This window comes from Cygnus atratus, chromosome 22 (assembly GCF_013377495.2).
Source record: "Cygnus atratus isolate AKBS03 ecotype Queensland, Australia chromosome 22, CAtr_DNAZoo_HiC_assembly, whole genome shotgun sequence".
NCBI classification, from domain to species: domain Eukaryota; kingdom Metazoa; phylum Chordata; class Aves; order Anseriformes; family Anatidae; genus Cygnus; species Cygnus atratus.
Window position 1 is genome coordinate 7,683,952 of NC_066383.1, and position 24,070 is coordinate 7,708,021.

Consider the following 24,070-nt stretch of genomic DNA (forward strand, 5'->3'; position numbering starts at 1 on the left):
AGCCTTCACTGCCCGGGAGCGGCTGGGAGGGTTGCTCTGCACCTCACTCCCCACTTGGGAGGCGGCTGGGGGCTTCAAAGGGGGACCCTGGCCCGCCTGGGCTGGGGATGGTGAGAGCCACGCCACTGGAGGAGAAAGGGGCCTGATGGGTGGTGGAGATGGGTGCTGGGGCTTTGCCGTGCTGTTGGGTGCCGTGTGGCTGCATGATGTCCCTTTGTTCCCTCCTGCCTTGTGGTGGGCAGCACTATGTGGCTCCTCCGCAGCAGGCACAGGAGGAAGGTGCAGGTCTCAGCAGGGTGGGAGGTTGGTGGACGCCACAGAGACTTCTCTGGGAAGAGCAGCTCCAGTGTCTGGCTCCCCTGAGCTGGAGGAGCACGGGGGCAGTCAGGTCTCTCTGCATGGGGATGAGTCTAAGTGATGGCTATGCCAGCTAACATAGCATTTGTGAGGTGTCTCTCACCTGGCATGATCCATGCTGCCCAGAGCTAATCCAGGTGCTGGTATCACCACTGGGCAGGCAGGATGCAGTCACTGGGCCAGACTTGGCCAGCTCCCCGACGGGACCCGCAGGGTCGTGTGCGTGCTCTTGTGTCACCTCTGCTCCCCCCGGCCTGGCGGTGGGCGCTGGGTGGTTCCTGCCATGCTCCTCTTCCCACCTCCTCTTCCCACCGCCTGCCTGGGGATTTCCCAGCCCAGCTCCCTTCCCTCTGGACCCCCAACTCTGGCAGGGCTGGGGCTGAAGCTGGCACTGCTCTCCAGGTCAGTGCCTGCCAGCTCAGCTGCTACAAAAAATGCATCCCTTCCAGCAAGGGATTTTCGGCTGCAGCTGACAGTGAGGAGCAAGTCTCTACCCAGGGCTCTGGCAGGTGCTTCAAAGCGGGGTGTGTCGGCAGCTCTGGCTGCCAGGAAGGAGCCTTGCTCTGCCAGCACAGGGCTCCCCAGCAGCAGCAGCACTGGCTGAGAAGGTGGCTGGCTGCATGCTGCCTGCTCCCAGGCACCCTGGGCTGGGTGTGGGACTTTGGCACTGTGGCTTCCAGAGGCTGTTGTCTTTACTGCCGAGGGACCTTTTACAGCCCCTTGCAGGGCAGGTGTTGGCAGCATTTCCCCACTGGGGTGCTTTGAGCTACATCCAGGCAGTGGGGGAGCAGCAAGCGCAGTCTGCAATGGGGCTGCTGCCCTCCCCATGCTACCCAGTCTTGGTCCCCCTGCCTGTCTCTCAGTATGTGGCTGGGGCAGGCGGCCACTTGGCTGTGCAGCAAACAATGTGGCCAGGGCCGCCTGCACTCAGCGGCGACTATCTGCAGTCTCTGCTGCTGTTTCCCTTGGGCTGCACAGCCTGGATTCCCTCCCTGCATTCCTCCTCTTCCCTCCCTGCGAAAGCTCCCGGTTTGGGCCAAGAAGCAGTGTTCTCCTGTGGTGGACAGGAGCTGTCTTGTCTGCAGCTGGCGGCGGTGCTGGACCACTGCCAGCTCCCTCTGACGCGCAGTGCCGAGGCACAGGCCCCAGCTGTGGCTGCGCGAGATGCGCTGGCTGCACCCAGTTGCGGAGATGGCGGCGAGTGACCTGGATTACAGGCTTGCCCTAAGCCTCTGCTGACGGCAGAGCTTGCTCCCACCCTGGGAAGCATGGTACGGCCGGGTACCATGCCTGCCCCCTGGCCTGCCCTCGCCAGCTCCTGTCTCTCCTCTCCCCAGCATCACCCGAGGATGCCCAGACGGCTGTCTCCTTGCTGCTGCCCACACCGGGGGGGAGCCCTCCTGCCTCCCCAAGGGAGCTGACACCCCCTCTCTCCACAGGTTGCACCATCTGCCTGGGCCAGGCGACCTTCCTGCGCTTCAACCATCCTGCTGAAGCCAAGTGGATGAAGAGCATGATCCCGGCAGGGGGCAGGAGCCCCGCAGCCATCTATGGACTGCCAGCAAGTAGGTGACCCCTTTTCTTCCAGGCAGGCCTGTGGGGATGTCAGGGATCTCCCTGAGCCCCCTTGGGAGCTGGCAGCAGGGCTTGAGGCTGCCGGCAGCAGGCGTTCTTCAGCCCTCGTTTCGGGTTCTCCTGTGCAGGGTTGCTGTTTGCTGACCTCCCCGCCTGGGGAGGCGGGGGGGATGAAGCTGCATGAGCTCACCCAGCATCACAGCAGTGTCCAGGCTGATGCTCTCCGGATCATTGCTCGCACCCATCCACAGATGCTCCATGGGGCCTTTGCTCGCTGTTGACGCGGCCTGTTGTCTGTGCTGATGTCTGTTAATTATTAATGACGCCTGAGAAAAGTGTAATTGTATGGGCAGTGAGGCAGAGCTCCTGGTTTCTGCTGAGCCTGGGTCCCCTGACCACAAGTGGGTCTCGGGGCCGTGCTGCTGCCTGGGCAGGGCTCTCACCCCTCAGTCGGTGCCAGGGCTGCAGGGTGGTGGGGTGTGCACCGCTCACCCCCCCGCCTGGGAGCTGCTGTTTACATTCAGGGGTGGCTACAAAGAGGTTGCGAAGGCCGTTTCCCTGGCTGTGGTGCTTAATCTAACCAGCTCCTTATCTCCCTGTGTCTGTCTGCAGGGCGTGAGCTCCCTGCACTCTGCCTCTTGGGCGGGGGATGCGACGGGCCCTGTGCTGATGCTGCACAGCTCCTGTGTGCCATCCCTTGTGGTCCCCAGGGCTGTGCGCAGCAGCATCCCTAAGCAAGGCACAGCTGGCGCTTTCACCAGCACAGTTTGCTGCTTGCTGTCTCCCAGCATGATCCCTCCCTGCCCTGGAGGTGGAGGGGACCTGCTTGGTGCTGGGATAGCCCCTGGTCCTTCCACAGTGGCAGCTGGTGCCAGGCTGGGGATGCTGCAGGTGCTGGAAGTATTTCTGGCAGCATCGCACCAGGCACTGGTGCTCGTTGGCTCTGTCCGGCTGCACACTGCTCAGCTTCAGGGCCGGATGCTGTGAGCTCGTGGAGTGCTTGTATTCCTGCAGAGCTGATAGGGTGAGTGTCTGCGGTGAGGTGCAGCGCTGCTCCCAGGCAGTGTGCCTGGCCCCTGGCAGATCAATGTCTGGAGATGTCTGAAACCCAGCAGCAGTACCAGGGCTGGCAGCCACGTTCCCTGCCCCGACCAGCATGCCCTAGCACTGTGTGAGGAGCTTGGCACCCTCCCCTGTGCCACGTGCACAGTGCTGAGGGCCAGGAAGGCATCAGACCCTGCAGCTGGGGGACAGGGAGAAAGGACACAAGGAGTTGCCGTGTCTACAGAATGTCCTGTGACTGCCCGCAGCTGCTTCCCACGTGGTCCCTGGTTGCACCCCCTGCCCCTGTGGCACCAGCCGGGATTGCTTGTGCAAGGATGCTGCCCGCTACTCTGGGTTCTTCCTGGGCCGTGGGACCAGTGGTGTTCCTCGCAGCAGGGCCTCTCTGATGTCCTCAGGGCTCCTGGTGCTCCTGGAGTTTGCTGCAGGGGCCAGGTGGGTGTGAAACCTCCTTGTGCTGGTGTTTTGGGCTGCTGCTTGCCTATTTTGCCGTGGCTGCTTGAGATCTGCCTGCTGTGCTCCCTGTTGCAGCGTGGAGAGCTGCTCCGTGCCAGCGCAGTGACGCAGCCGGGGTGGCACGCTGTCCTGGCCCAGAGCCGTGGCTGCTGTTACAAGTTTGTTCTCTGAGTGACAGGCATACTGGTGGTGTGCAGGGGGCCGGGGTGCAGCCTGGTGCCTCCTGGGCAGCACCTGAGGTGGTGGCCTGCCAAGCTGTGTCCAGACATGCTATGCGTTCCCGAAAGGGGCTGGTGTCAGCTGGGAGGCTGCTTGCCAGCGTGGCTTGTGCCCTGCTGGCTACCTGTCACAGAGCGCTGCAGGGCCGCTCGGCTTGCTCCCATGAAATGATTTTGCAGGCAGATGGGGCAGGGGCCTTGTGTTGTGGGGAGAGAGGATTTAATGAAATGAAGTGAGCTTTGGCCTGCCGTGGAGTTGCTGAGCAGACGAGGCTGCTGCTCGATCCCATCACTTACTGTAAGAGGCTGTGAGAGGCCGGGCTGTTAGCTCAGTGTGTGCTCTGTGCCCGTTGTGCCAGGAGTCTCTCTGGCCACCCAGAGAGCAGCTACAAAGTGCTTCTGATCAGGTTCTCTCTCACAGCCGGTGATGTGTGAGGGGCGCAGAGCAGCGGGCAGCCCCCTGGGATTGCCGCGTGCCGGGGGAGAGCAGCGGGTGCCTGCAGCCCCACGGGCAGCTGCTGCCTGGGGAGCGGTGCTGGAGCTCCTCGAGGCAGGCACCTCACCAGAGGCCAGGCAGAGCTATCGGGTTTCTGTTTCCCTGGTGATGGGGCCAGTGGGACACCAGCTGGGTGCCAGCCTGTCTTCTGGCCCCAGGTCCCCGGGGACAGTCAGTGTGATAGCGGAGGGCTTCGGAGAGGGGCTCAGACCCTCTGCAAGTCTTGCAGGGTGGCTCGAAGCAGGGCTGGGCTGGGGAAGGGGCTGTCTGTAGTGCTGGTCGTTCTGTGGGGACCACACCTTGCAGGCGGCTGTGCTGCTCTGATGTCGGTGGGGCAGGGTCTGCAGGAGCGGGGCGGCGCGGGGCCTCAGCCTGCTCTGAAACCTGCTCCCATGTCTGCCTGCAGAGCCCGAGGCCCTGGTGAACGGCAGCCGCCAGCTGCCCCTGCACGAGCTGGCGGCGGGGGAGTGCGCCCAGCCCAGCCACAGCTCCCTGGTGAGCTCCATCGAGAAGGACCTGCAGGACATCATGGACTCACTGGTGCTGGAGGAGCCAGCGTCCCCTGGCAAGAAGCCGTCTCCCCGCGGCCAGTCCCCACTGTGCTCCATGGTGAATGGGGGTGGGCGCTGCCTCCTGTCCCCCCCGCTGAGCCCTGGTGCCACCTCGGGGGGCTCCAGCTATGAGAACACCTCCCCGCCCTTCTCACCGCTCTCCTCGCCCACCAGCAGCGGTGGCTATGCCAGCCATTCACCCAGCAGCCAGGAGCAGGGGCCGGCCATGCCCCCTGTCGTGCCGCTCCGTTCCTCCAGCTACAACCACACCGTGCAGCCCCCCCCGCAGCGCCTGCCGGCACTGCCCTACGGGGGCCACAGCGAGACGCGGCCAGCAGAGAGCCCCCGCGCTTGGCAGGCTGTCCCGGACAGCCCCGCGGCCCCCATCTCCATCGGCCTTGGGGAGCACAGGGCAGGCAGCCCCCGCGCCCAGCCATCTGGGAGCCCCCGCCTGGCCCCCAGGACCCTGGGCTCCTCGGTGCCGCGGGCACGGGCAGCCCTGCAGGAGCGGCCCCCCAGCCCCTTCAGGGAGCCGAGGGACCCCCTAGCCCCCAGCCCTGTCCGGCAGCCCGCAGCCAGGGTTCTCCCAGACGCTGCAGGGTCAGCACATGGCAGCCAGAGCAGCCGTGGGCTGCAGCCCCCCGAGAGCCCACGGGCAGCCCGGAGGACTGTGGAGAGCATGCGGGAGCTGCCTCCACTGAGCCCCTCCTTGTCACGCAGGGCTGCCAGCCCCCGGGCAGCCCCGGATGCCCCCTCCCCACAGCCCCGGCTGGGCAGAGAGGTTCCTGGGAGCCCCCGCACCAGGCGCAAGGGCCACGACGAGCTGAGCCCCGCAGCAGGGAGGAGCAGCAGGGCTGGGAGCCCCTCGTCTCCGCTGTTGGCAGAGCCAGCCCCACGCCGCCCCAGCTTTGGCTCCTGCCTGAGCCCTGCATACAGCCTGGGCTCCCTGGCCATGCCCTCACCCCGGCAGAGCCCCCGTGCCCAGCGGAAGCTATCGGGGGACATGCGGCTGCCAGCGGGTGTGCGGGAACGCAAGAACAGCATCACCGAGATCAGCGACAACGAGGACGACCTGCTGGAGTACCACCGGCGGCAGCGCGAGGAGCGGATGCGGGAGCAGGAGATGGAGCGCCTGGTGAGCCCGGCGGCATGGGGGGCAGGTGTGGCAGCTGGGAAGGGGAACTTGTCCCAGGCTTGGTGAGTTCAAGCCAGGGTTTTGAGGGTCTGGAGGCAGCACAGGCTGTGCTCTTTGCAAATGGCTTTGAGCTTCTGTTGTTTTTAAAATGTAGGCCTTTTCTCTTGGGGATTTTGCTGCAGTTGCTAACAGCAGCTTATGAATGAGGTGAACAGGCTCCAAGGCTCGAGCTTATCCAGAGAGATTATGGCCGGGAGCGGCTGTTGGTGCCCCGGGGTGTGTGGGGAGCTGCTGCCTTGCACCAAGTCCTTCTGCTTGCAGCAGCCAAGGAAAACCATGGGCTTAGCCTACGGCAGCATTGTTCTGATGTGTATGGCTGCTTTCTGTTGCAGATGTGTAAATTTTAGTGCCTCTGAGTTCGCAAAGTCCTTGCCAGGGCTGTGGCTTCTAGCCGGGATGTGGTGGCTGCCTGTGCGTGGTGTGCAGATGCTGTTCCAGGCTGGCAACTGCTGGGAGGCTCTTGTGGGCATTGCATCTCTATATTTAGGGATGGGGATAGAGTTTTTATAGAGTGAGCAGCTGCCTGGGTGGGGCTTGCCCTGTGCATCTGTCATCTCCGCTGCTGAGTGGGTCTCCTGGAGCAGCCAGGGGTTGCAGGGGGCAGCGGGGCCAGGACAGCGCTCCCTGGCTCTGTCTGGCTCGCGCATCTGGGGTGCGCAGTGCAGGGACACGTGTGTCCCCACTGGTGTCATGCCCAGGACAACCTGTGCTCGTCACTGGTGTGCACACCTTTGTTGGCAGCACCGCCTTTGTTTTCCCAGGGAGGGGACCAGGCTGGTGTGGAGGTGCAGCCTGCGCCTTCTGGGGCTCTGTGTGCTGGGGGTGCCTGCCCTGGGTGCTGGCTGGGACCCCAGCTGGGGTGCTGCCTGCCCCCTGCCCGTCCCTATGCAGCAGCGTGGGCAGCAGTGCTGGTGCCCGTCTGGCCGGGCAGCAGGATCCCTGTTTGCTCATCCCTGACTCATGGTGGGTGCAGATGGCCTGAATCACCGTCTAGAAATAGCCCCGTGTGGCATGCAGAGGCAGCACGGCGCTCGGCTGGGGCTGCTGTCTGTAATTAGCCTGTCTCCAGCTCCAGGCGCATCACATGTGCCATGGGCTGACGGTCTGGCTGCCGTCTGGGGCTGGAGTGAGTGCGGGCGGGCTGGGGGCGTGGAGCAGTGTGGCCCCCAGGTGCATGGAGGTGCCAGAAGCGTGTCAAGGTGGCTGGGACCTGCTGAGGTGGGCAATGTCCCCAGAGCAAGGGGAAGCGCTTCCTGCGTGCGGAGGCTTGTGACATCTCAGAGTGACTGGGGGGGGGCGGACAGGCACCCAGGGCTGGGTGACACGAAGGGGACGCTGCTGAGAAGTGGAAGTGCTCTGAGCCCAACTGGCATGGCTGCGATGAGCTGTTGGAGCCAGCGCTCCCCCAAAAAACATTTTCCCTTACATGCTCCAGAGTGGGGCCACTGTTCCTGTTGCCTGCTCGTTGGCTCCCAGATAGCCTGGGCAGAGCCCGCGTGCTGGACGGGCGGTGCATACCCTCCCGGAGCACAGCAGGCAGCAAGGCCCATGTCCTGGCAGGGATGCAGGCAGTCGGTGTCGGTGCGGGATGCTGCAGGCTCCATCTGTGGTGTGGGCTGGGCTGGGTGCTGCAGGGCTGTGCTAACTGAGCCTCCCCACAGGAGCGGCAGCGCCTGGAGACTATCCTGAATCTCTGTGCCGAGTACACCAAGACGGATGGCGCGGAGCTGGGTGATGCACCCCGGCTCCTGGCTGGGGATGTGGATGCTGGCCGGCAGGCGCCCAGGGGCGCTGGCACCGCAGGGCTGGGCTGTGCCCCGGAGGAGCTGGGCGTGCTGCGGCAGAGGGAGAGCCTGGAGAGGTCGGATGAGGAGAACCTGAAAGAAGAGTGTAGCAGCACTGAGAGCACCCACCACGAGGTGAGGGGATGGGGATGCCCGTGCTGTGCTGCGCCACCCCAGCCTGTCCCATGCCGTGCTGACCTGCACTCTCTGCAGCATGAGGAGCTGGTGGGCCCCCGGGCCAAGGAGGCACACCGGCTGGAGGAGGAGCGAGCCTGCGTGCTCAGTCGCCTGGACGAGCTGAAAGGCCATGTCAAGGACCTGGAGCAACAGCTGCAGGAGATGTTGCGAGAGGTGAGGGTCTGGGGAGCCCTGCTGGGGTCTAACTCGCCCTGTGGCTCACTGTCATCACTGGCTGGCATCTGATCCCATGGGCAGCACGTGTGATCTGAGACTGAGCTTGAGCTGCTCGCTGTGGCTCATGTCCAGCCGGGCCACCTCCCTGTCCTGTCCTGGCAGGACCCAAGTGGGTGCAGGGCAGCAGAGGGGGCTGGGACCGTGCTGATGTGGCTGTACCCACCCAGGCGGAGATTGAACGGGCTCTGCTGCAGGGCGAGCGGGAATCGGAGGCGGTGCGGCTGCAGCAGGAGCAGGAGGTGGTGCAGCAGCTGCAGGAGAAGCTCTCCAGCCTGGACGCCAGCATCCAGAAGGAGCGGGACAAGGTGAGCCCCGAGGCAGGACTGTCCCTTTGGGGCTGTGGTGTGCTCTTCCCAGCTCCGGTGTTCACCTGTGGGGTTGACCCTGGTGGGGTCTCCCAGGCTGCATTTATCCCCTGGGGGACATGTCCTCCTGTCCCTTGGGTCTGCTGAGGCATTTGGTGACACGTGCAGCATCAGCTCCATGGGGTCACCACGGGCATTTTCAAGTACAGAGGGAGCATCTGTGCTTGTGCGGAGGGGGAAGAGGTGGAGGTGAATGAGCCGGTTGGTGGCTTTCCCTCTCCCCTGTCTGTCTGGGACCAGTGCAGCATCCCACAGCCCTGCTGGAGGAGGGCAGAGATGGCTCTGGGGATGCGATGTGTTGGATCTTGGTGGCAGGCTTGGTGTCGCGGAGCCTTCCTAGCACTTACCTTGAGGCTCGGGGCCTTGGCACTGCCCTTGCTGCTGGTTGAGGTTTGCAGTGAGCCTGTCACCTCTGCTGCCTGTTGGGATTCTTTGCGGGGTCATGTGCAGTGGTGGTGACTGCTGTAGCATCCATCTTGCTGGAGGTGGCTGTGCCCCCCTCTTCCAAACATTCTCTAGCTTTGGCCAGGAAATCTCTGTGGGATGCTTCACCCAGCTCAGTGGCTGACAGGAGGTCTGGGGTGCAGTGTGGGCTACTGGCCCAAGCTCCTTCCCTTCCTGGGCTTGGAGTTGTTTGCTGCAACTGCTGTGGTCCCTGCAGGAGGACAGGCTGCAGCTCGCCTCCCCGGGATGCTTTCAGCTTGGCCCTGTGGGGCAACCACAGGGTCTCCAGCCGTTGTGGAGCTGGGAGCATGGGAGCTGCGGGGTGCCCAGCTCACTGCTGCCTGAAGCTGATGTCCCTTCCCTGTCTGCTGGTGCCATCCCTCACCATGAAGCAATGCTGGCATCCCTGCCCTCCTGGGGCAGCCCTGGGTTTTGGCTGCAGGAGCCCAACCTGTGTTGCTCAGTGCCCGTGGGCAGCTGGAGCCATGTAGGGCTGAGCTGCCACCAGCATGTCACGACAGGACCCCTGTGGCGTTACGTTTTTTGTTTTGTTTTTGATTTTCCAGCCCTTTGCAGATGTCTTCTCTAGTGTAAGGCAGTGTTGTGCAGAGCTAGGAGAGGAGCAAAAAGAAATCTCACTCCCTGAGTCTCTGCTGACTCAACCACCTGCTTTCCTATTCACTCTGCACTAACTCGCTCTAACCGTGCCTGCTCTGAACGCTGCCACTAATATCTGACACCCCTGCCCGCCCTGCAGCCTCCCCTGCCCATGGGTGCCCCAGAGCCCTGGGCACCGCGCTCACCTCCCAAGCAGCCCCCTGGGAGCATGGGGCAGTGGCACGTCCCGCCTGCGCTGCGTCCCCTCTGTGTTACCTCCTGTCTGCACCAGGAGTGAGCGGCAGCCCCAGCTCAGTGTTCCTGTGCCGTGGGGAGCAAGGAGCGGCTCCACTCTGCCCTGAGCGAGCAGGGGGGATCCTGCACCAGCTCCAGGGATGCATCTGCAGCTGGTGCCAGGTGGGAGAGCCGCAGGTCGAGGGGACTAGCGGTGTGCTGGTGCCACCAGTGCCATTGCCACTGAGCACAGCTGGCTGCAGAGTGCGGGGACAATCCAGTGCCAGGCACAGAAGGGGACCACACAGGCGTGTTTACAGATGACATAACGTTATTACCTGACTTCTGAGCAGTGACAAATACCGCAGAAGCTAAGTTAGTGAAAGATGCTTGTGAAACATGATCTTGAGGCAAAATATTAATGGGCAAAATGCCTTTAAAGGCTTGCAAGGGTTTGCAGGGTTTCTTAGCAGTGTCCCAGTGAGGACAGGGCTCTCCTTGCCTTAACAGTGCATAGAAGCATGGCGTGCGCAGGGTCCAGTGTGCCATGGGTTTATCCTTGCAGAGAACCTGGAGACGGGGAGCTGGGACTCCTGATTGCTTTTTTGGCTCTCCTGCACTCAGCAGCTTGGACAAGCGTTACATGTAGTGCTTCATGGTGTTCAGCCCTGTATGGTGCTGCAGGAGCTCTGGGAGGCAGCCCCTAGCCAGGCCCATGCTGCCAGCTGCTGTTGTGCCGGTTCTGCTGCAGCTGCGACCTGGCCACGCTCGGCAGCACTGAGCGGGAGGCGTTTCAGGGCCCAGCACAGCCGCCAGCAGTTAGGGTTAGGGCATGCCGCCCTACCAGCCGGGTGTCTTCTGGTGTACAGACAGCAGCCAGAAACAAGCATTTGTCACACATCTGCTTTGCCACTGACGTGCTGAAGAACTGCTCAAGCAGCTCTGAAAGGAGACCGTGGTCCTCAGCCTCCTGCCGTTCTCCAGGCAGCCATGCTGCTACCGAGAGGTGTGTGCTGGCTGCCTAGCTGGTGTGTTGGACCTGCTCTGGCTAACTGCCGATGTCCTGGGTTCTGCCTGAGCATCGTGAACAGAAGTCTCTAGTTATCCTGAAGATGGCTGCGCAGCAAAGCAGGGGCCTCTGGCAATGACTGGAGCTCCTGGAGCCATGTGATGGGCAGTTTGCAGGATTGGGATGACTTTAGCCATGCTGCGAAGCCAGGTCAATGTTGAGCTTTTCACTGCCCTTAAATCTTTGGCATAGAAACATGAAACTGAGGTCCAGGGCTGGTTGTAACCCCTGTAACATCACCCAGCCTGGGATTCCTGTGGCTTTTGCTCTTTCAATCTCTTGGTAAATGCCCCCGCGTACCTCCCCATGTGCCCCTCTGGCTTAGCCACTTTCTAATCCTGCAGCTTCTGCATGGCGCGGATTTGAGAAGTGTTTTCTCTCTTTTTTTTTTCTTTTTTCTTGTTTTGTTTGTTTTGTTCTCCCCTGATTCAGGAAAGGGCAAAGGTTGATGCTGAAAGGAAGGAGCTAGAGAAACTCCGGGCGCTTTACAATGAGTCGAAGAGCCACCTTGATAACTGCCCTGAGTCTATGCGGGAGCAGTTGCGGGAGCAGATGCGAAGGGTCAGTGTCTCACCCCCACCCCTCCTGGACCATGGCCCACCTCCTTCCGCTCCAGCTTAGGCCAGCTCTTCCCTGGCAGCTGGGGCCGCACTGAGAGCGTCGCACCCGGGCTGGAGGAGGCTGGCGCCGTGCTGGTAAGCTTGCCGCTCGCCTGGCCCCGCGGCGTGGTGCTGGCTCGGCAGAGCGCGGGGCTGCCCCGGCCGGCTCCTCTGGACCAGGCAGGGCATGAGCACGGATCCTGCCCCAAGGGTGCCAAGGAGGAGTTGTGTGCCCCACGGCAGAGCCCTGCGCTATGCATGGGGTCCCCTCCTGGGGACTTGCTCAGCTGGTCGCAGCAGGGTCTGCCCTGCACACAGGCGTGGGGCACTGGGGCTGCACCCCTGCCTGCCCCCCAGGAGCTGTGGAGGAAGACATGAGCCCTGTGCCAGGGCCATCCTGACAGGACGCTGAGCATCTCCAGGGTGTGCAGGCATAGCTGTGTCCGTGTGTCTGGCTGGGCCAGCGCTGGCTGTGGGAGCTGGTGCTGGGTGTGCAGGAGCTGGTCCCTGTCCTCCTGAAGTGCTGTCCCCAGGCTGCTTCCCCAGGATGAACCTCAGGGCGCTCCATGTCCCTGCGTGTGTCTGCTTCCAGCTATTTCCTGTGCGCATTTATTTACACGGTCCCGTTGGTTTATGTTAGCGTCAGTCCACAGCATTTTTTTCCCATTATCTGGTGTTTTCCGGTAGCTGCTGACCCTCCCTTGTGGCTAGAGCAGTTCTCACTGCAGCACTCACACACAGCCTGCTCGCGGACCCTTTCCAGGTTGGTGGCAGATGCTCCTGTGCTGGATGCAGGTCTGTGTTACAGTGGGTGCTGCCCATGGTGTGTGGCAGGCAGGGATGCTCTGTGGACCAGGACGTGATGGGGTGGCACAGCACCAGTGGTCCTGGTATGCAGGAGCCCCAGCGGCTGCCTCTGTGCCGCGCGTGGCCCAGGAGCAGCATCCGTCCCTCTCACGAAGTGTGGGAAATACGTTCCCACAGTGCGAGCGCTGCCAGGGCAGCGTTTTCAGACCGTGAGCTGAGTGCCTCTGTCCCAGGGTGCTCCCACTGCTTCAAGGCTGGGAGGTCCCAAGGGTGCTTGTCTGGCACGGTGTCGGTCCGTGGTGGGCTCTGCCTGCCATCAGCTTGGTGACGGGGGTGCTTGCCACGCTCCCCGCGTACAGCTGGTGCTGGCGGTGGTGGTGCATGCTGTTTTCCGTCTCCACAGCCTGGCAGGGCACAGCTCCAGCCTGAACAGGGTCCCGTGGGGACAGCTGGTCTGGACAAGGTCTGGGCTTGGCTCCCAGCTATTGTGAGCTCCTCATCCCACGGGGTCTGTGCCTGGTGCCTCCTCCATTACCTCTGCACTGAGGCAAAGGAGTGAGCAGCTGCCCCGTTGTGTGTCTCAAGGAAGCAGAGGCCCTGGAGACGGAGACCAAGCTGTTTGAGGACCTGGAGTTCCAGCAGCTGGAGAGGGAGAGCCGGCTCGAGGAGGAGCGTGAGACACAGAGCCAGCAGCTGCTGCAGAGCAGGGCTGAGTACCATCGCAGCATTGCCCACAGGAAGGTAGGGACACAGGGCAGCAGGCCCCATGTGGCTGAGCTGCCCTCCAGCACCCCCATGCCCCCAGCCAAGCCTCCTCCCCTCCCTTCCCCCCAGCGGCTCAACCCCTGCTTGTCCCCCAGGACCGGGTGGCTGCCCTGGATGCTCAGGCTGCCCAGATCCATCTGCAGAGCGCCCAGGAGGCTGAACGCCTGGCCAAGGAGAGGAACAACATCCTGCAGCTCCTGCAGAAGGTAATGCTGGCAGCTTTGGGCCAGCACACGCTCTCTGGTCCTGGGGGTGCCCCAGCCACTCGTCACAGGTCTTCGTGCCTGCGCTGTGGGTGCTGGAGTGTGCAAAGCGTTGGGTGTGCTTTGGGAGGGGGTGGAGATACTACTCGTGCAGAGCTGCCCCAGCAGCAGCCTCTGCTAGAGAGAATCTTGGGGCTGGATGTATCCCCGTGCAGGGTAGGACAGGTCTCTGCAGCATCCCAGCTGGGGCTTGTCGCTATTTAGGCTGAGACAGGATCTTGCCTCCTCCTGCAACAGGTGCTGGCAGTTGGGATGAGCTTGGTGGGGCCTGGCCATGGGGTGGTGATAACCTTCTTGCTGTCACTGTGTGCTTCAGGAGAACGAGAAGCTTGTGTCTCTGGAGAGGCGATACCAGCTCGTCACAGGTGGCAGGAGCTTCCCCAAGATGTCATCAGCACTCAAAGAGGTAACTGGGAGGATATGGGTACTGTCCTGAGAGCTGCTCTCCTGCCATGCAGAGCTGCTCTCACCAGTGGGGATGAGCCTGGTGCACAGCAAGCTCTTGTCTGCAGCAGTTCCTCTGCTCCCCAGTGCCTTCTGGCTAGAGCTGAGTGCTCCTGGCTGCTCTAAGCCTATTTGTGGGCTGCAGGAACCATCACCAGGTTGGGAGGGAGGTAAATGCAACAGAGCTGGACTTGGGAGCAGCAGCATCTTCTTCCAGGCTGCTGGGATGCTGGAAGAGCCCCGAGACAGTCCGTGTTGTTAGCAGGCGGCACAGCAAGGGCTGCGTGTCCACCAGAGGGGGGACAGTGCAGCTGCAGAGCGCCTCCCAGCCCAGCTCTCACCAGGGGGCCGTGGCTGTGGTGCCTCCCCGTCGGCTGCTAGGAGAGGGGTGGGATGGCGGGGTCCCCTTGTGCCGCTGTGTCACGTCCTTCTGCCTGCCGGGGGGGCAGGGGCTCCTGCTGCTGTGTCCCTGCTGCCTGTGCCTGCCTTGCCTATGTGATCTTTACCCTCCCACAGGAAACCCTCCAAATCTCAGAGTCTTATGAGCTGTTAGAGGGAACTAAGCCCCTGAGCCCCCTGCCAGGAGCAGCTGCCTCCTTAGCTTCTCCTTCTGCCCACTCCTACCCCAAGACACAAGAGGTAATGGCACTAACTGCACGTGCTTGTGTGCTTGCCCCATCTGCTCCATGCTGGGCAGACCGAGCTGCTGCCTGGGTCTCCTTGCTGGCAGCCAGGCAGACACCAGAGCCCCTACACAGGCTGACAGCGCCTCGGGGCAGCACGCTGTGCCCTGCGTGTCCCTAGTCTGGCCGTCTGGTGGCCGGACTCGTTAACACAGGAGGCTGAGCTGAGCCTGGCACCAGGTGCCTGTCCCTGCTGTGCTCCTCCTGTGACAGGCTAGCACTCACAACATGCTGCTGCCATCTGCTCGAACCCTGGCACTGCGCTGTGCTGCACAGATGCCCCAAGTGTTCTCTGTGCTTACCACTGGCTGGGGAATTGACAGCATCCTTGCCCATCCTGCTAGCCTGGCTTTTCCCCCCCCCAAAAGAAAAGAACAAGCTTTCCGAAATTCATCGCGTTGACATGTTTGGTTCAGAAAGTGTGAGGAAGTGGCTTTTGAGCTGTCTGACAGAAGATACTTAACTGTGAATTTCTGCCAGTGCCTAAGCCTTGAGGGAAAGTCTGTGGCATGCTACTGCACATGTGAGGCTTCCCAGTGGGTGCCCAGCACTCCCGCTGACAGCAGCACTGGGCTCTGCCCACTGAACCCCTGCGGGGCTGCACAGAGGGACTCTGCCTGCCCTCGCCTGCTCCAGATTGCACTGGTGTTGGCTGGCAGTGGCATGGGAATGGTGGCTGCAGGGCTGCGGGGGGGGGAAGCTCTCAGGGGTGCTGCTTTCGGCCCTAGCCCCATGCCTGGGCTGGTGCCAGAGCGGCTTGAGGCACCTCCTCCAGTGCTGCCTCACCAGAGAGGGCTTGCAACCAGCATGCCCTGGCTTGGGACCTCGTGGATCCTGGGCTAAGGGTGACAGGAGCCTTGGCAGTGCAGGATGGAGCCCTCCTTCCCCAGCAGCCAGTGATGCTGCACCTAAGGCAGCAGAGAGGCAGTGTGCTGGGACACCTGGCCCCGCTTGCTGGCAGGGAAGGGCTTGGCTGGTGGTGGCGGGGTGTGCGCGTGCATGGGGAGGTTTACTCCTGCATTGCAGTCAGTGCCGTGAAGCTAGCACATGGGTCTAACTCTCCTCCTTCTCCTCCACTGTGGATTTCTAGGAGTACATGAGGCTGTCTGACGTTTTCAGGTTCTACAGCAATGCATATGGCTCCAGCCTGGACACTAAAGCTTCTGCTGCTGCCCCTGCTGCTGCTCAGCGCTCTTTCTTGCTTGCTGTACCCTCTGCAGCCAACGAGGTACCCGCTCCAGAGCATGCTCGGGTTGCCTTCCAGGGGCTGCCCGCTCTGCGTCCTGGGCAGCACTGCGGGAAGCAAAGCTGCAGTGGGCTGGCTGCACGGCCGCCTCCTGTGTCTGGTGCTCAGCGCTTGCCTCTTTCCTAGGCTGGGTAATTTCTCTTGCTGCAGCTGAGCAGGAGGAGTGATGGGAGTGACCCTGTCTCCTAGCTGGGGAGTGTGTCTCGTATGCTCCAGATAGGGTTCACCCCCCGGGTGCTGGAGCGAGGCTCGGGAGCAGAGCAGGGAGCAAGTGGGTCAGCGTGGCAGCGCTCTGCCTTTGGCTCCTGCAGGCTCTGCCACTGCTCCCGTGTCAGGAGGATGCAGAGCAGGTTGGGACAGAGCTTTGTCCCCTGCGCGGTGCCTGGCCTGGGCTGGGCTGGAGGCAAGACAAGGGTCTGGAGAGGGGACATCTGATGTCCCTGCTCTGTGCTCTGCAGCACTGGGGAGACTGGCAGCATTGTCATCACCACCAGCTGGCCCTCCTCCTGGGGATGTTAAGCCCTCTTTTGGGGGTTTGTCTCCATTGCCGACTGCTTGTTCCGCTGTGCCTGTCTCTGTCTGGCCACCCTTGCCCACAGTCCCTTCTCCCGGCTCACTTTGCTTCTCTCTGCCCAGTACGTGACCGTTGAGCAGCTCTCGGGGATCTTGTGCAGCGTCTGTGCCCCTGCCGCTTCCCCGCTGGGCCGTGCCCCTCCAGCTTCTTCATCCCCAGGCTGCGGTCCTCCTCCTCCTGTGCTGGCTCTCTCTTCTCCCTCCATCTCCGCAGAGGTTTGTGTCCTGTTTCCCTCCCTCTGCCCCTGAGCACTCTCTTGGTGGTGAGGGGTGCCAGCAGGCTGAGAAGGACATGCAGGGAGGGTTGAGGTGCCTGGCGTGCTGCCGTGCAGCCCAAAAAACTTCAGGAAGTTGTCCCTGGCTGCTCAGCTCCTTGCTTGCTGCTCTGCTGCCTGGGTGGCACCTGCCTGAGCCCTGCCCAGCCCGTGGTGCTGGCCTGCAGAGGGGCAGGGGTGTCCTGGAGCTGCTGGGGCTCAGCCGGGAACCACGGGTCCCTGGGGTCTGCACCTCCCCTCCTGCGGCCCTGCTCCCTGGGGCTGGGCACCACCCAGGCACAGGGCAGGGATGCTCTGACCTCTCACTCTCTCTGTGTTTGTCCCTCTCACTGTGTTTCTCTGTCCGTCCGACCCTCCCTCCTGTCTCGTGCAATATCTCTTCAGATGGAGAAGCAGCTTCCAGGGGGCCCAGTGTGGCTCCCGCCTCTTGATTTAGAGAAGTGGTACCAGGAGGTCATGGCTGGCTTTGAGACCTCCTCCTCCCCTATCTCTCCTTGTTCTTCCCCTCCTCCACTTCCAGCTAAAGCTCACTCTTCTCAAAAGTCTCTCCAGGTAATGCCCTGCTCCCCCCGTAGTCCCTTGAGGCAGCGGCTCAGGCCGTGGGGACTGCATGGTGCAAAGCTGCTGTGCCTGGGGGAGGCCCAAGTGTGGAGGGGACTCGGGGTTGGGTGCTGGAGCCCACGGCAGCACGGGGCCATGTCCTGTGTCCTCTGGCACCACGCTGTGCTGGCGCCTTTGGGGCAAGCAGATCTGTGGTGTGCTGTGTGTGTGGGGCAGGAGCTGGCACCGCTGCTGGAGTGAGGGGAATGTGGGGCCAGCCCTGCTCTCAGCCCTTGCCCACTGTGGGAATTTGCAGCCTCCCTTTCCCAACTCACCTCTGCCTCTCTGTGCCCAGGTCTATCGTGCCAAAATGGAGGGCGACACCGGTGCGCTCCCCCCTCGGATGAAGAGCAGCACCCCGTCATCCTCGCAGCTCAATATCTCCATGCTGGGGCGCAGCCCCTCACCCAAGGTATGGCTGCAGGGGGAGCCGTGCCCTGTGGGGCTGCTGCCTAGTGCCAGCCCTGTCCCGGGGACGCGAGGCCGTGCTCACCATGTGCTGTCCTGCCCCAGGGCCCCCCGCACGCCCAGAGCCACGCAGGCAGCTTGCCACGCAACCTGGCGGCCATGCTGCAGGACATTGAGACCAAGCGCCAGCTGGCCCTGCAGCAGAAGGGTAAGCTCCACGCCGCCCCAGCTCCTCAGGGGTGCGCCTCCCATCCCAGCCACCCAGGGCAGCCCGGGCTCTGGCTGTGCTCCAGCCTCTTTGCACATCTTGGCCGGTGCCTGGCAGAGGAAGGAACGTGGCTCTGTCCCTTTCCTGCCTGGCCGAGGGCAGCGGGACTGCCCCGGGCTGTGGGAGCCCTGTGGACAGCACGGCTGGGGGCAGCAGCAAGGCTCCAGCGGGACACGGGCGCCTCTCTTACAGTCTCTTGCTTTTCCCCTCTCTCTCCCCCTCCCTCAACCCCTCCACTTGACGGTGCACCTCCAGCCGACCCACTCTCAGCAGAGCCCTTGCAGCCAGGCGATGTACCAGGTAGAAACGCGAGTGGCTCGGACTGCCTCGAGTGGCCCCAAGGCAGCAGCATGGCTGTTCGCTGGTGCCTGTTGCGTGGATGGGGAGGGGGCAAGACCAGCCAGGACCCCGGGGTGCCTGTCAGTGTCTGGTTACTGACAAACCCCCTAGCCCCTGCGGGTGCTCCACACGAGAGGAGCTGGGAGCAGCTCGCTGCTCTGTGCACCTGCATCCGCCTAGGGCGTGTGGGAGCCTGGGCCCTGCCTCCCTGTCCCCCTGAGCACTGTGCTGTGGCGGGGCTCAGCAGCACCTGGTGCTGTGCTGAGATGTTTGTGTCTGTGAGTGAAGGGGCAAGAGCGGGCATACCTCAGGGGCTGCCACCTTGACCAACATCCCTGTCCATGGCATTCTTTAGGCCAGAGCTCCCTGAGGTGAGGCTTTGGGGTGCTGTAGCTGGTGTGGGGGCTTGGCAAGCATGGTCCCAGGCTGCTCCCCATCCAGTGCTTTGCCCAGCCTGCTCCTGCCAGCCTGACGCATGTGCCCCTTGGCTGCCACCGTTGCGTGTGTCTGAGTGTGGGCAAGGATGTGGCCCTGTGGTCTGCTCTGTGCCAGATGGTGGTCTGGAGGAGCAGCTGGCTGTGTCTACCCCTCTGGGAGGGCTGTGCCAGCATGTCAGCCCCACGTCTGGAGAGGGGGGAGCCAGGCTGGGAGCTGCTGGGTACCAGGCGGCTGGGTCAGCCCTGCCTAGCCCTCGCCTGCAGAGCTGGGGCTGGCACCAGGGTGCCACCTCCCACTGGGTTCTGAGCCCAGCTCCTCCCCAGAGGATGCTGCTGCCCAGGGTACTTGCTGTGCCCACCCTGGAGTCACGGCTCCAGCTCTTGCCTCCATTTACCCCTATTCCCCCTGCAACTCCTGTGGCTCTCCCAGGAATGCGAGCGGAGCGCTGACCTGCTCCCCAGCAGGTGCTCACCAGGTGCAGGTCTGCGTGTGTCCATTGCGTGCAGTGTTCAGCAAGGCACGGTGCTGCAGCAGAGCTGGACAGCCCTGCTCTCAGGGACAGCCTCAAACTGGGCTTCAGCAAGGCTCTGAGCATGGTGCTCTGCCGTAGTGGCTTCTGTGCCCCTGTGGGCCCAGGCAGCAGAGCCTGCTGGCCCACTCCTGCCCGCTGACCTGCCTCTCTCCTTCTTCCCGGGGTGCAGGTCAGCAGGTGATCGAGGAGCAGAAGCGGCGCCTGGCAGAGCTGAAGCAGAAAGCGGCAGCTGAGGCTCAGTCACAGTGGGAAGCCCTGCACGGGCAACCTCCCTTCCCCACCTCCTACCCCCCACTCATGCATCACTCCATCCTCCATCACCACCATGCCCACAGCGTGGGGCCCCGGGCTGAGGAGCTGGACCACGCGTATGACACCCTCAGCCTGGAGAGCTCGGACAGCATGGAGACCAGCATCTCCACAGGCAACAACTCGGCCTGCTCACCCGATAACGTGTCCAGGTAATCCTGGGGCTGGCTCCTGGCCCCAGGCTGAGCAGCCAGAGGGGTGCAGGCTGTGTGTCCAGCTCAGCCTAGAGCCCTTGCCATAGGCACTTCAGCTGCCTGGGGAGCCAGGATGCCCTTCCCAGCCTGCTGCTGCCCCGAGGTGCAGGCCCCATCCCCACAGAGACGCTGGGGCTCGGAGGGGTTTGCTGGCGGTTGGTGTTGAGGCTGTGCTGGGAGGGGCTCAAGTGCTGCATGGGAGCCTCCTGCCATGAGCTGTTTGCTGCGACACCTCCAAGGCACCATCCTTCATCCCATGCTCACCCACAGCCTCCACCAGCATCAGCTCTCCGGGGTTGGTCCTTGGGGTGTCTGGTGGAATGTGCCAGGCCCTGTCCTCGCCCCGTCCAAGCATAGGGGCTTTGCCACTGCATCCGGCAGCTCCAGCAGCAGCTGGTCATGCTGAGCCAGCCCGTGGTGCAGGCAGGGCAGCAGGACCCGCACTGCATAGCAGGCCATGGCTTGAGCACTCCTGTCCTGGGCGCTGCCGTGCCCGCTGGGGTGGCTGGTAGTGCTGCCGGCACGTGTCGGCCGAGTGGCACTTGGTCCTGTGCAGGGACGGGCTGCCTGTGCCCGGGTGATGGCTGCGCTTGTCTTGCAGCGCAAGCGGGATGGACACAGGAAAGATCGAGGAGATGGAGAAGATGCTGAAGGAGGCACACGCCGAGAAGTCGCGGCTCATGGAGTCCCGGGTGAGCAAATGCATCCTTGGGAGCAGGCTGGGGGCTGAGAGCACGGACTGGGTCCCTGAGCTGCCAGGTCCCTGAGCCGCTGGGACTGAGCACCTCTGTGCCTGCAGGAACGGGAGATAGAGCTGCGGCGGCAGGCGCTGGAGGATGAGCGCCGGCGCCGGGAGCAGCTGGAGCGCCGGCTGCAGGACGAGACCACGCGCCGGCAGAAGCTAGTGGAGAAGGAGGTCAAGCTGCGGGAGAAGCACTTCTCACAGGTGTGGGGCTTGGGGCCGCAGCTCCCAGCTGTTCCTGGGGTGCTAGAGCCCCTCTCCCCAGGCAGGAAGATGCCAATTTGGGCTTGGTGGTGCTGGTGGGTGTGCAGCTCTTGCTGTGGTGCTCGTGCAGCAGGGTTTGCAAAGCAGCGTTGCTTTCCCAGGCTCGACCCCTGACACGGTACCTCCCCATCCGCAAGGAGGATTTTGACCTGCGGCTGCACATCGAGTCCTCAGGACACAGCGTGGACACCTGCTACCATGTCATCCTGACGGAGAAGATGTGCAAGGGCTACCTGGTTAAGATGGGGGGCAAGATAAAGTCTTGGAAGAAACGCTGGTTTGTCTTCGACCGGATGAAGCGCACAGTCTCCTACTATGTGGGTGAGTGCCTGTGTTGCCTGGAGGGAAGCTCTCTGGCCAGTCCTGTGCCAGCCTGTGCTCAGCCCTTGGCCCCAGCACGGTGGCTGGATGGCTCCAGGCTCCCCTGCCCCACACGTGTTGCCCCCCCCCCTCGTGCCCTCATCTGCAGCACCACAGCTGACACCAGTTCCCTCCCTCGGGCAGATAAACACGAGACAAAGCTGAAGGGCGTCATCTACTTTCAAGCCATCGAAGAGGTTTACTACGACCACCTCCGCAGCGCTGCTAAGGTGAGACCTGGGCACTGCTGTCACGTCGTGCCCTCAGCGCCCAGGGCATCCTCTGCACTGTGCTGATCTGTGCAGGTTGGAGGCAGCAGCAGGGGCAGCTCATGCTGTCCCACAACAGGGATGCATCCAGTGTGGTTGGTTTGAGGCCGAGGGCCCAAGGGCTGTCCCTGTGCCGGGTTTGGCCTTGCCAGGGCAGGCAGTGTCTGTGACATGGCTGGTGCGTGGGCCTGGCTGTGCTTTGCCCAGGCCAACTGGCAGGTTATGATAGGTAGGGTGTTCCCCAGGCAGGGGGCCTGGGCTCTCCCCATCCTGCTGTCCAGCTCTTTATTCCTCTCTCCTTCTCTCCTTCCTAACCAGAAAGGACTTTTCATCCTCAGCCTGGTGAATGTACGTATCCTGCCTGTCCTGGGTGCTGCGTGTCAGCACTAACACGCTACTCACCAGCAACCCTTGGCACTGACACCGCACCCCAGCACCAGTCCCTGGCTCTGAGCACCCTCTGCTCCTCCCCAGCACAGCAAGGGACAAGTGGGGCCTCCCCTGGGCAGCCTCTGGCCATAGGCTGTGCCCTGTGCCCTGCCAGGGCACCCTTTGTTGTGAGCGACCCCTCGGCAATGAAAGGGCTGCATGCTGTGCTCTGTGCAGGGTCTCAGAGGTGTTCCAGCCCCTTCAGCCTACCCCAGCTGCAAGGGGGATGCTTGCACAGTTGGTTCTCAGTGTCAGCCTCAGCGCTGCCTGGTGCTGTGCTGGAGCCGTGGCCCTACAAGTGAGCTGGGGGTTGCTTTGCTGTGCTCTCACCTGCCTGCACTGTGTCCTCTGTAGTGAGGATGCCCGGGCTACCAGCATCATAGAATCACAGAATCATTAGGGTTGGAAAAGCCCTCCAAGATCACCTGGTCCAACCACCCCCCTACGACCAATGTCACCACTAAACCATGTCCCTCAGCACCACATCCAACCTTTCCTTGAACACCCCCAGGGACAGTGACACCACCACGTCCCTGGGCAACCCGTCCCCATGCCTGACTGCTCTTTCTGAGAAGAAATGTCTCCTGATTTTCAACCTAAACCTCCCCTGGTGCAACTTGACGCCATTCCCTCTAGTCCTATCACTGGTTATCTGCGAGAAGAGGCTGAGCCCCAACTCCTCACACCTTCCTTTTAGGTAGTTGGAGAGAGCAGTAAGGCCTCCCCTGAGCCTCCTCCAGACTAAACACCCCAGCGGCTCCTACCAGAACTTGTGTCCCAGGCCCTTCACCAGCTTCATAGCCCTGCTCTGGACACGCTCCAGGCCCTCGCTGTCCTTCTTGTAGTGAGGGGCCCAAAGCTAAACACAGCACTCAAGGTGCGGCCTCACCAGAGCAGAGCACAGGGGGACAATCACCTCCCTGGCCCTGCTGGCTGCACTATTCCTGACACAACCAGGATACCGTTGGCCTTCTTGGCCACCCAGGCACGCTGCCAGCTCATGTTCAGGCGAGCATCGACCAGCACCCCCAGACCCTTTTCCTCTGCACAGCTTTCCAGCCACTCTGCCCCAAGCCTGTAGCACTGCATGGGGTTGTCGTGGCCAAAGTGCAGGACCCAGCACTGAGCTATGTTGAATGTCCTCCCATGGGCCTCTGCCCTTTGACCCAGGCTGTCCAGGTCCCTCTGCAGGGCCTTCCTACCCTCTGGCAGATTGACACTTCCCCACAGCTTGGTGCCATCTGCAAGCTTGGTGCCATCTGCAAGCTTACTGAGGCTGCCCTCAATTCCCTCATCCAAGTCATCAATAAAGATATTAAAGAGGATGGGCCCCAACACCGACCCCTTGGGAACACCCCTGGTGAACGGACCCCCCTGTGCAGCAAGCCTGACCCCAGACCTGCGGGCAGCTGGGGCTGCCCCCACCCTCTCGGGCAGCACAGAGCCCCCCTCACTGAGCCACTGCCTGCCCCGCAGCTGTGGTGGGCAGCAGCTCCCCGCTGATGGTGGGCATCTGATCTCTTCCAGCATGTAGCTGATCTCTCAACCGCTTCTCCAGGGCTTTGTCCCCTTTGCCTGCCTCTCGCTCCCCAGGCTCCCTGCCATGATGCCGGTCTTTCCCCCCACGCCCACTCCGGCACAGCCGGTGTCTCGTGCCCCTAATGCAGCTGCTGCCAGCGCCTCGCACCCGCCTCGAGGGCTGGCCACGCGCCCCGAGCAGGGGCAGCAGGAGCACGCCGCCTTCCCGGTGCCTCCCGTCCCACGGGGCCGGGGCGCGGGTGCCGCGCGGTGCGGCCTCGTTGCCGGCTCCCAACCGACTGTGCTCTCCTCCGCAGAGCCCCAACCCGGCGCTGACGTTCTGCGTGAAGACCCACGACCGCCTGTACTACGTGGTGGCCCCGTCGGCCGAGGCCATGCGCATCTGGATGGACGTCATCGTGACGGGGGCCGAGGGCTACACGCAGTTCATGAGCTGAGGGACGGGGGGTGCTGGGGGCTGCGGGCCCGCGAGGCGCTGGAGCTGTGTTTGTTTGTTTTGTTGTTTGTTTTTTAACGTTGACTTTTTAAAAACTATTTACTGGAAACGTGTCACACGCGGGGCGGGGCGGGGCGGGGCCGTCTCCCGGCCGCCAGGGGGCGCTCGCGGGCCGGGCGGGCCGCACGTGGCTCTGCCGTCGTGAGGGCGCGTGCGCAAAACGCCTCCGCGCACGCGGCCGCCCCTCTCTTCTCCCGGCGCCCCGCCCCGGCGCGCCCGGCCAATGGCGGTGGAGCTCCCGTCGGGCCCGCTTCCGGCTCTCCCCGACGTGGCCCAATGGGGGCGCGCGGGCCGCCTGATTGGCGTGCGGCGCCCGGCGCTGCCACCCGCGCCAATGAGCTGGCGCCGCGTCCGGGCCGGGCGTTGCGCGAGGCGCGGGGCCGCGGGCGCAGCGGCGGCGGCCGGCGGCGG

The 24,070-nt window shown here is 63.1% G+C and overlaps 1 protein-coding gene across 4 annotated transcripts in view; it reads left to right on the forward strand.

The window, feature by feature from the left end:
* PHLDB1 (pleckstrin homology like domain family B member 1) overlaps positions 1-23,697 on the forward strand; it is a 28,509-nt gene extending 4,812 nt beyond the window's left edge. For 2 of the 4 annotated variants that reach the window (XM_035555816.2, XM_050715046.1), the window contains exons 5-22: positions 1,797-1,922; positions 4,571-5,850; positions 7,572-7,829; positions 7,908-8,045; positions 8,276-8,413; positions 12,809-12,964; positions 13,084-13,194; positions 13,568-13,657; positions 14,212-14,334; positions 17,368-17,484; positions 17,586-17,688; positions 18,004-18,048; positions 19,227-19,518; positions 20,162-20,252; positions 20,360-20,506; positions 20,668-20,887; positions 21,071-21,156; positions 23,460-23,697. In XM_035555816.2, the coding sequence (XP_035411709.1) occupies positions 1,797-1,922; positions 4,571-5,850; positions 7,572-7,829; positions 7,908-8,045; positions 8,276-8,413; positions 12,809-12,964; positions 13,084-13,194; positions 13,568-13,657; positions 14,212-14,334; positions 17,368-17,484; positions 17,586-17,688; positions 18,004-18,048; positions 19,227-19,518; positions 20,162-20,252; positions 20,360-20,506; positions 20,668-20,887; positions 21,071-21,156; positions 23,460-23,600 (3,662 nt within the window). In that variant the 3' untranslated portion in view covers positions 23,601-23,697. The remainder of the gene's footprint in view (positions 1-1,796; positions 1,923-4,570; positions 5,851-7,571; positions 7,830-7,907; positions 8,046-8,275; positions 8,414-12,808; positions 12,965-13,083; positions 13,195-13,567; positions 13,658-14,211; positions 14,335-17,367; positions 17,485-17,585; positions 17,689-18,003; positions 18,049-19,226; positions 19,519-20,161; positions 20,253-20,359; positions 20,507-20,667; positions 20,888-21,070; positions 21,157-23,459) is intronic. The other 2 variants (XM_035555819.2, XM_050715047.1) reach the window with 1 other exon arrangement.
* Positions 23,698-24,070: the final 373 nt, after the last annotated feature.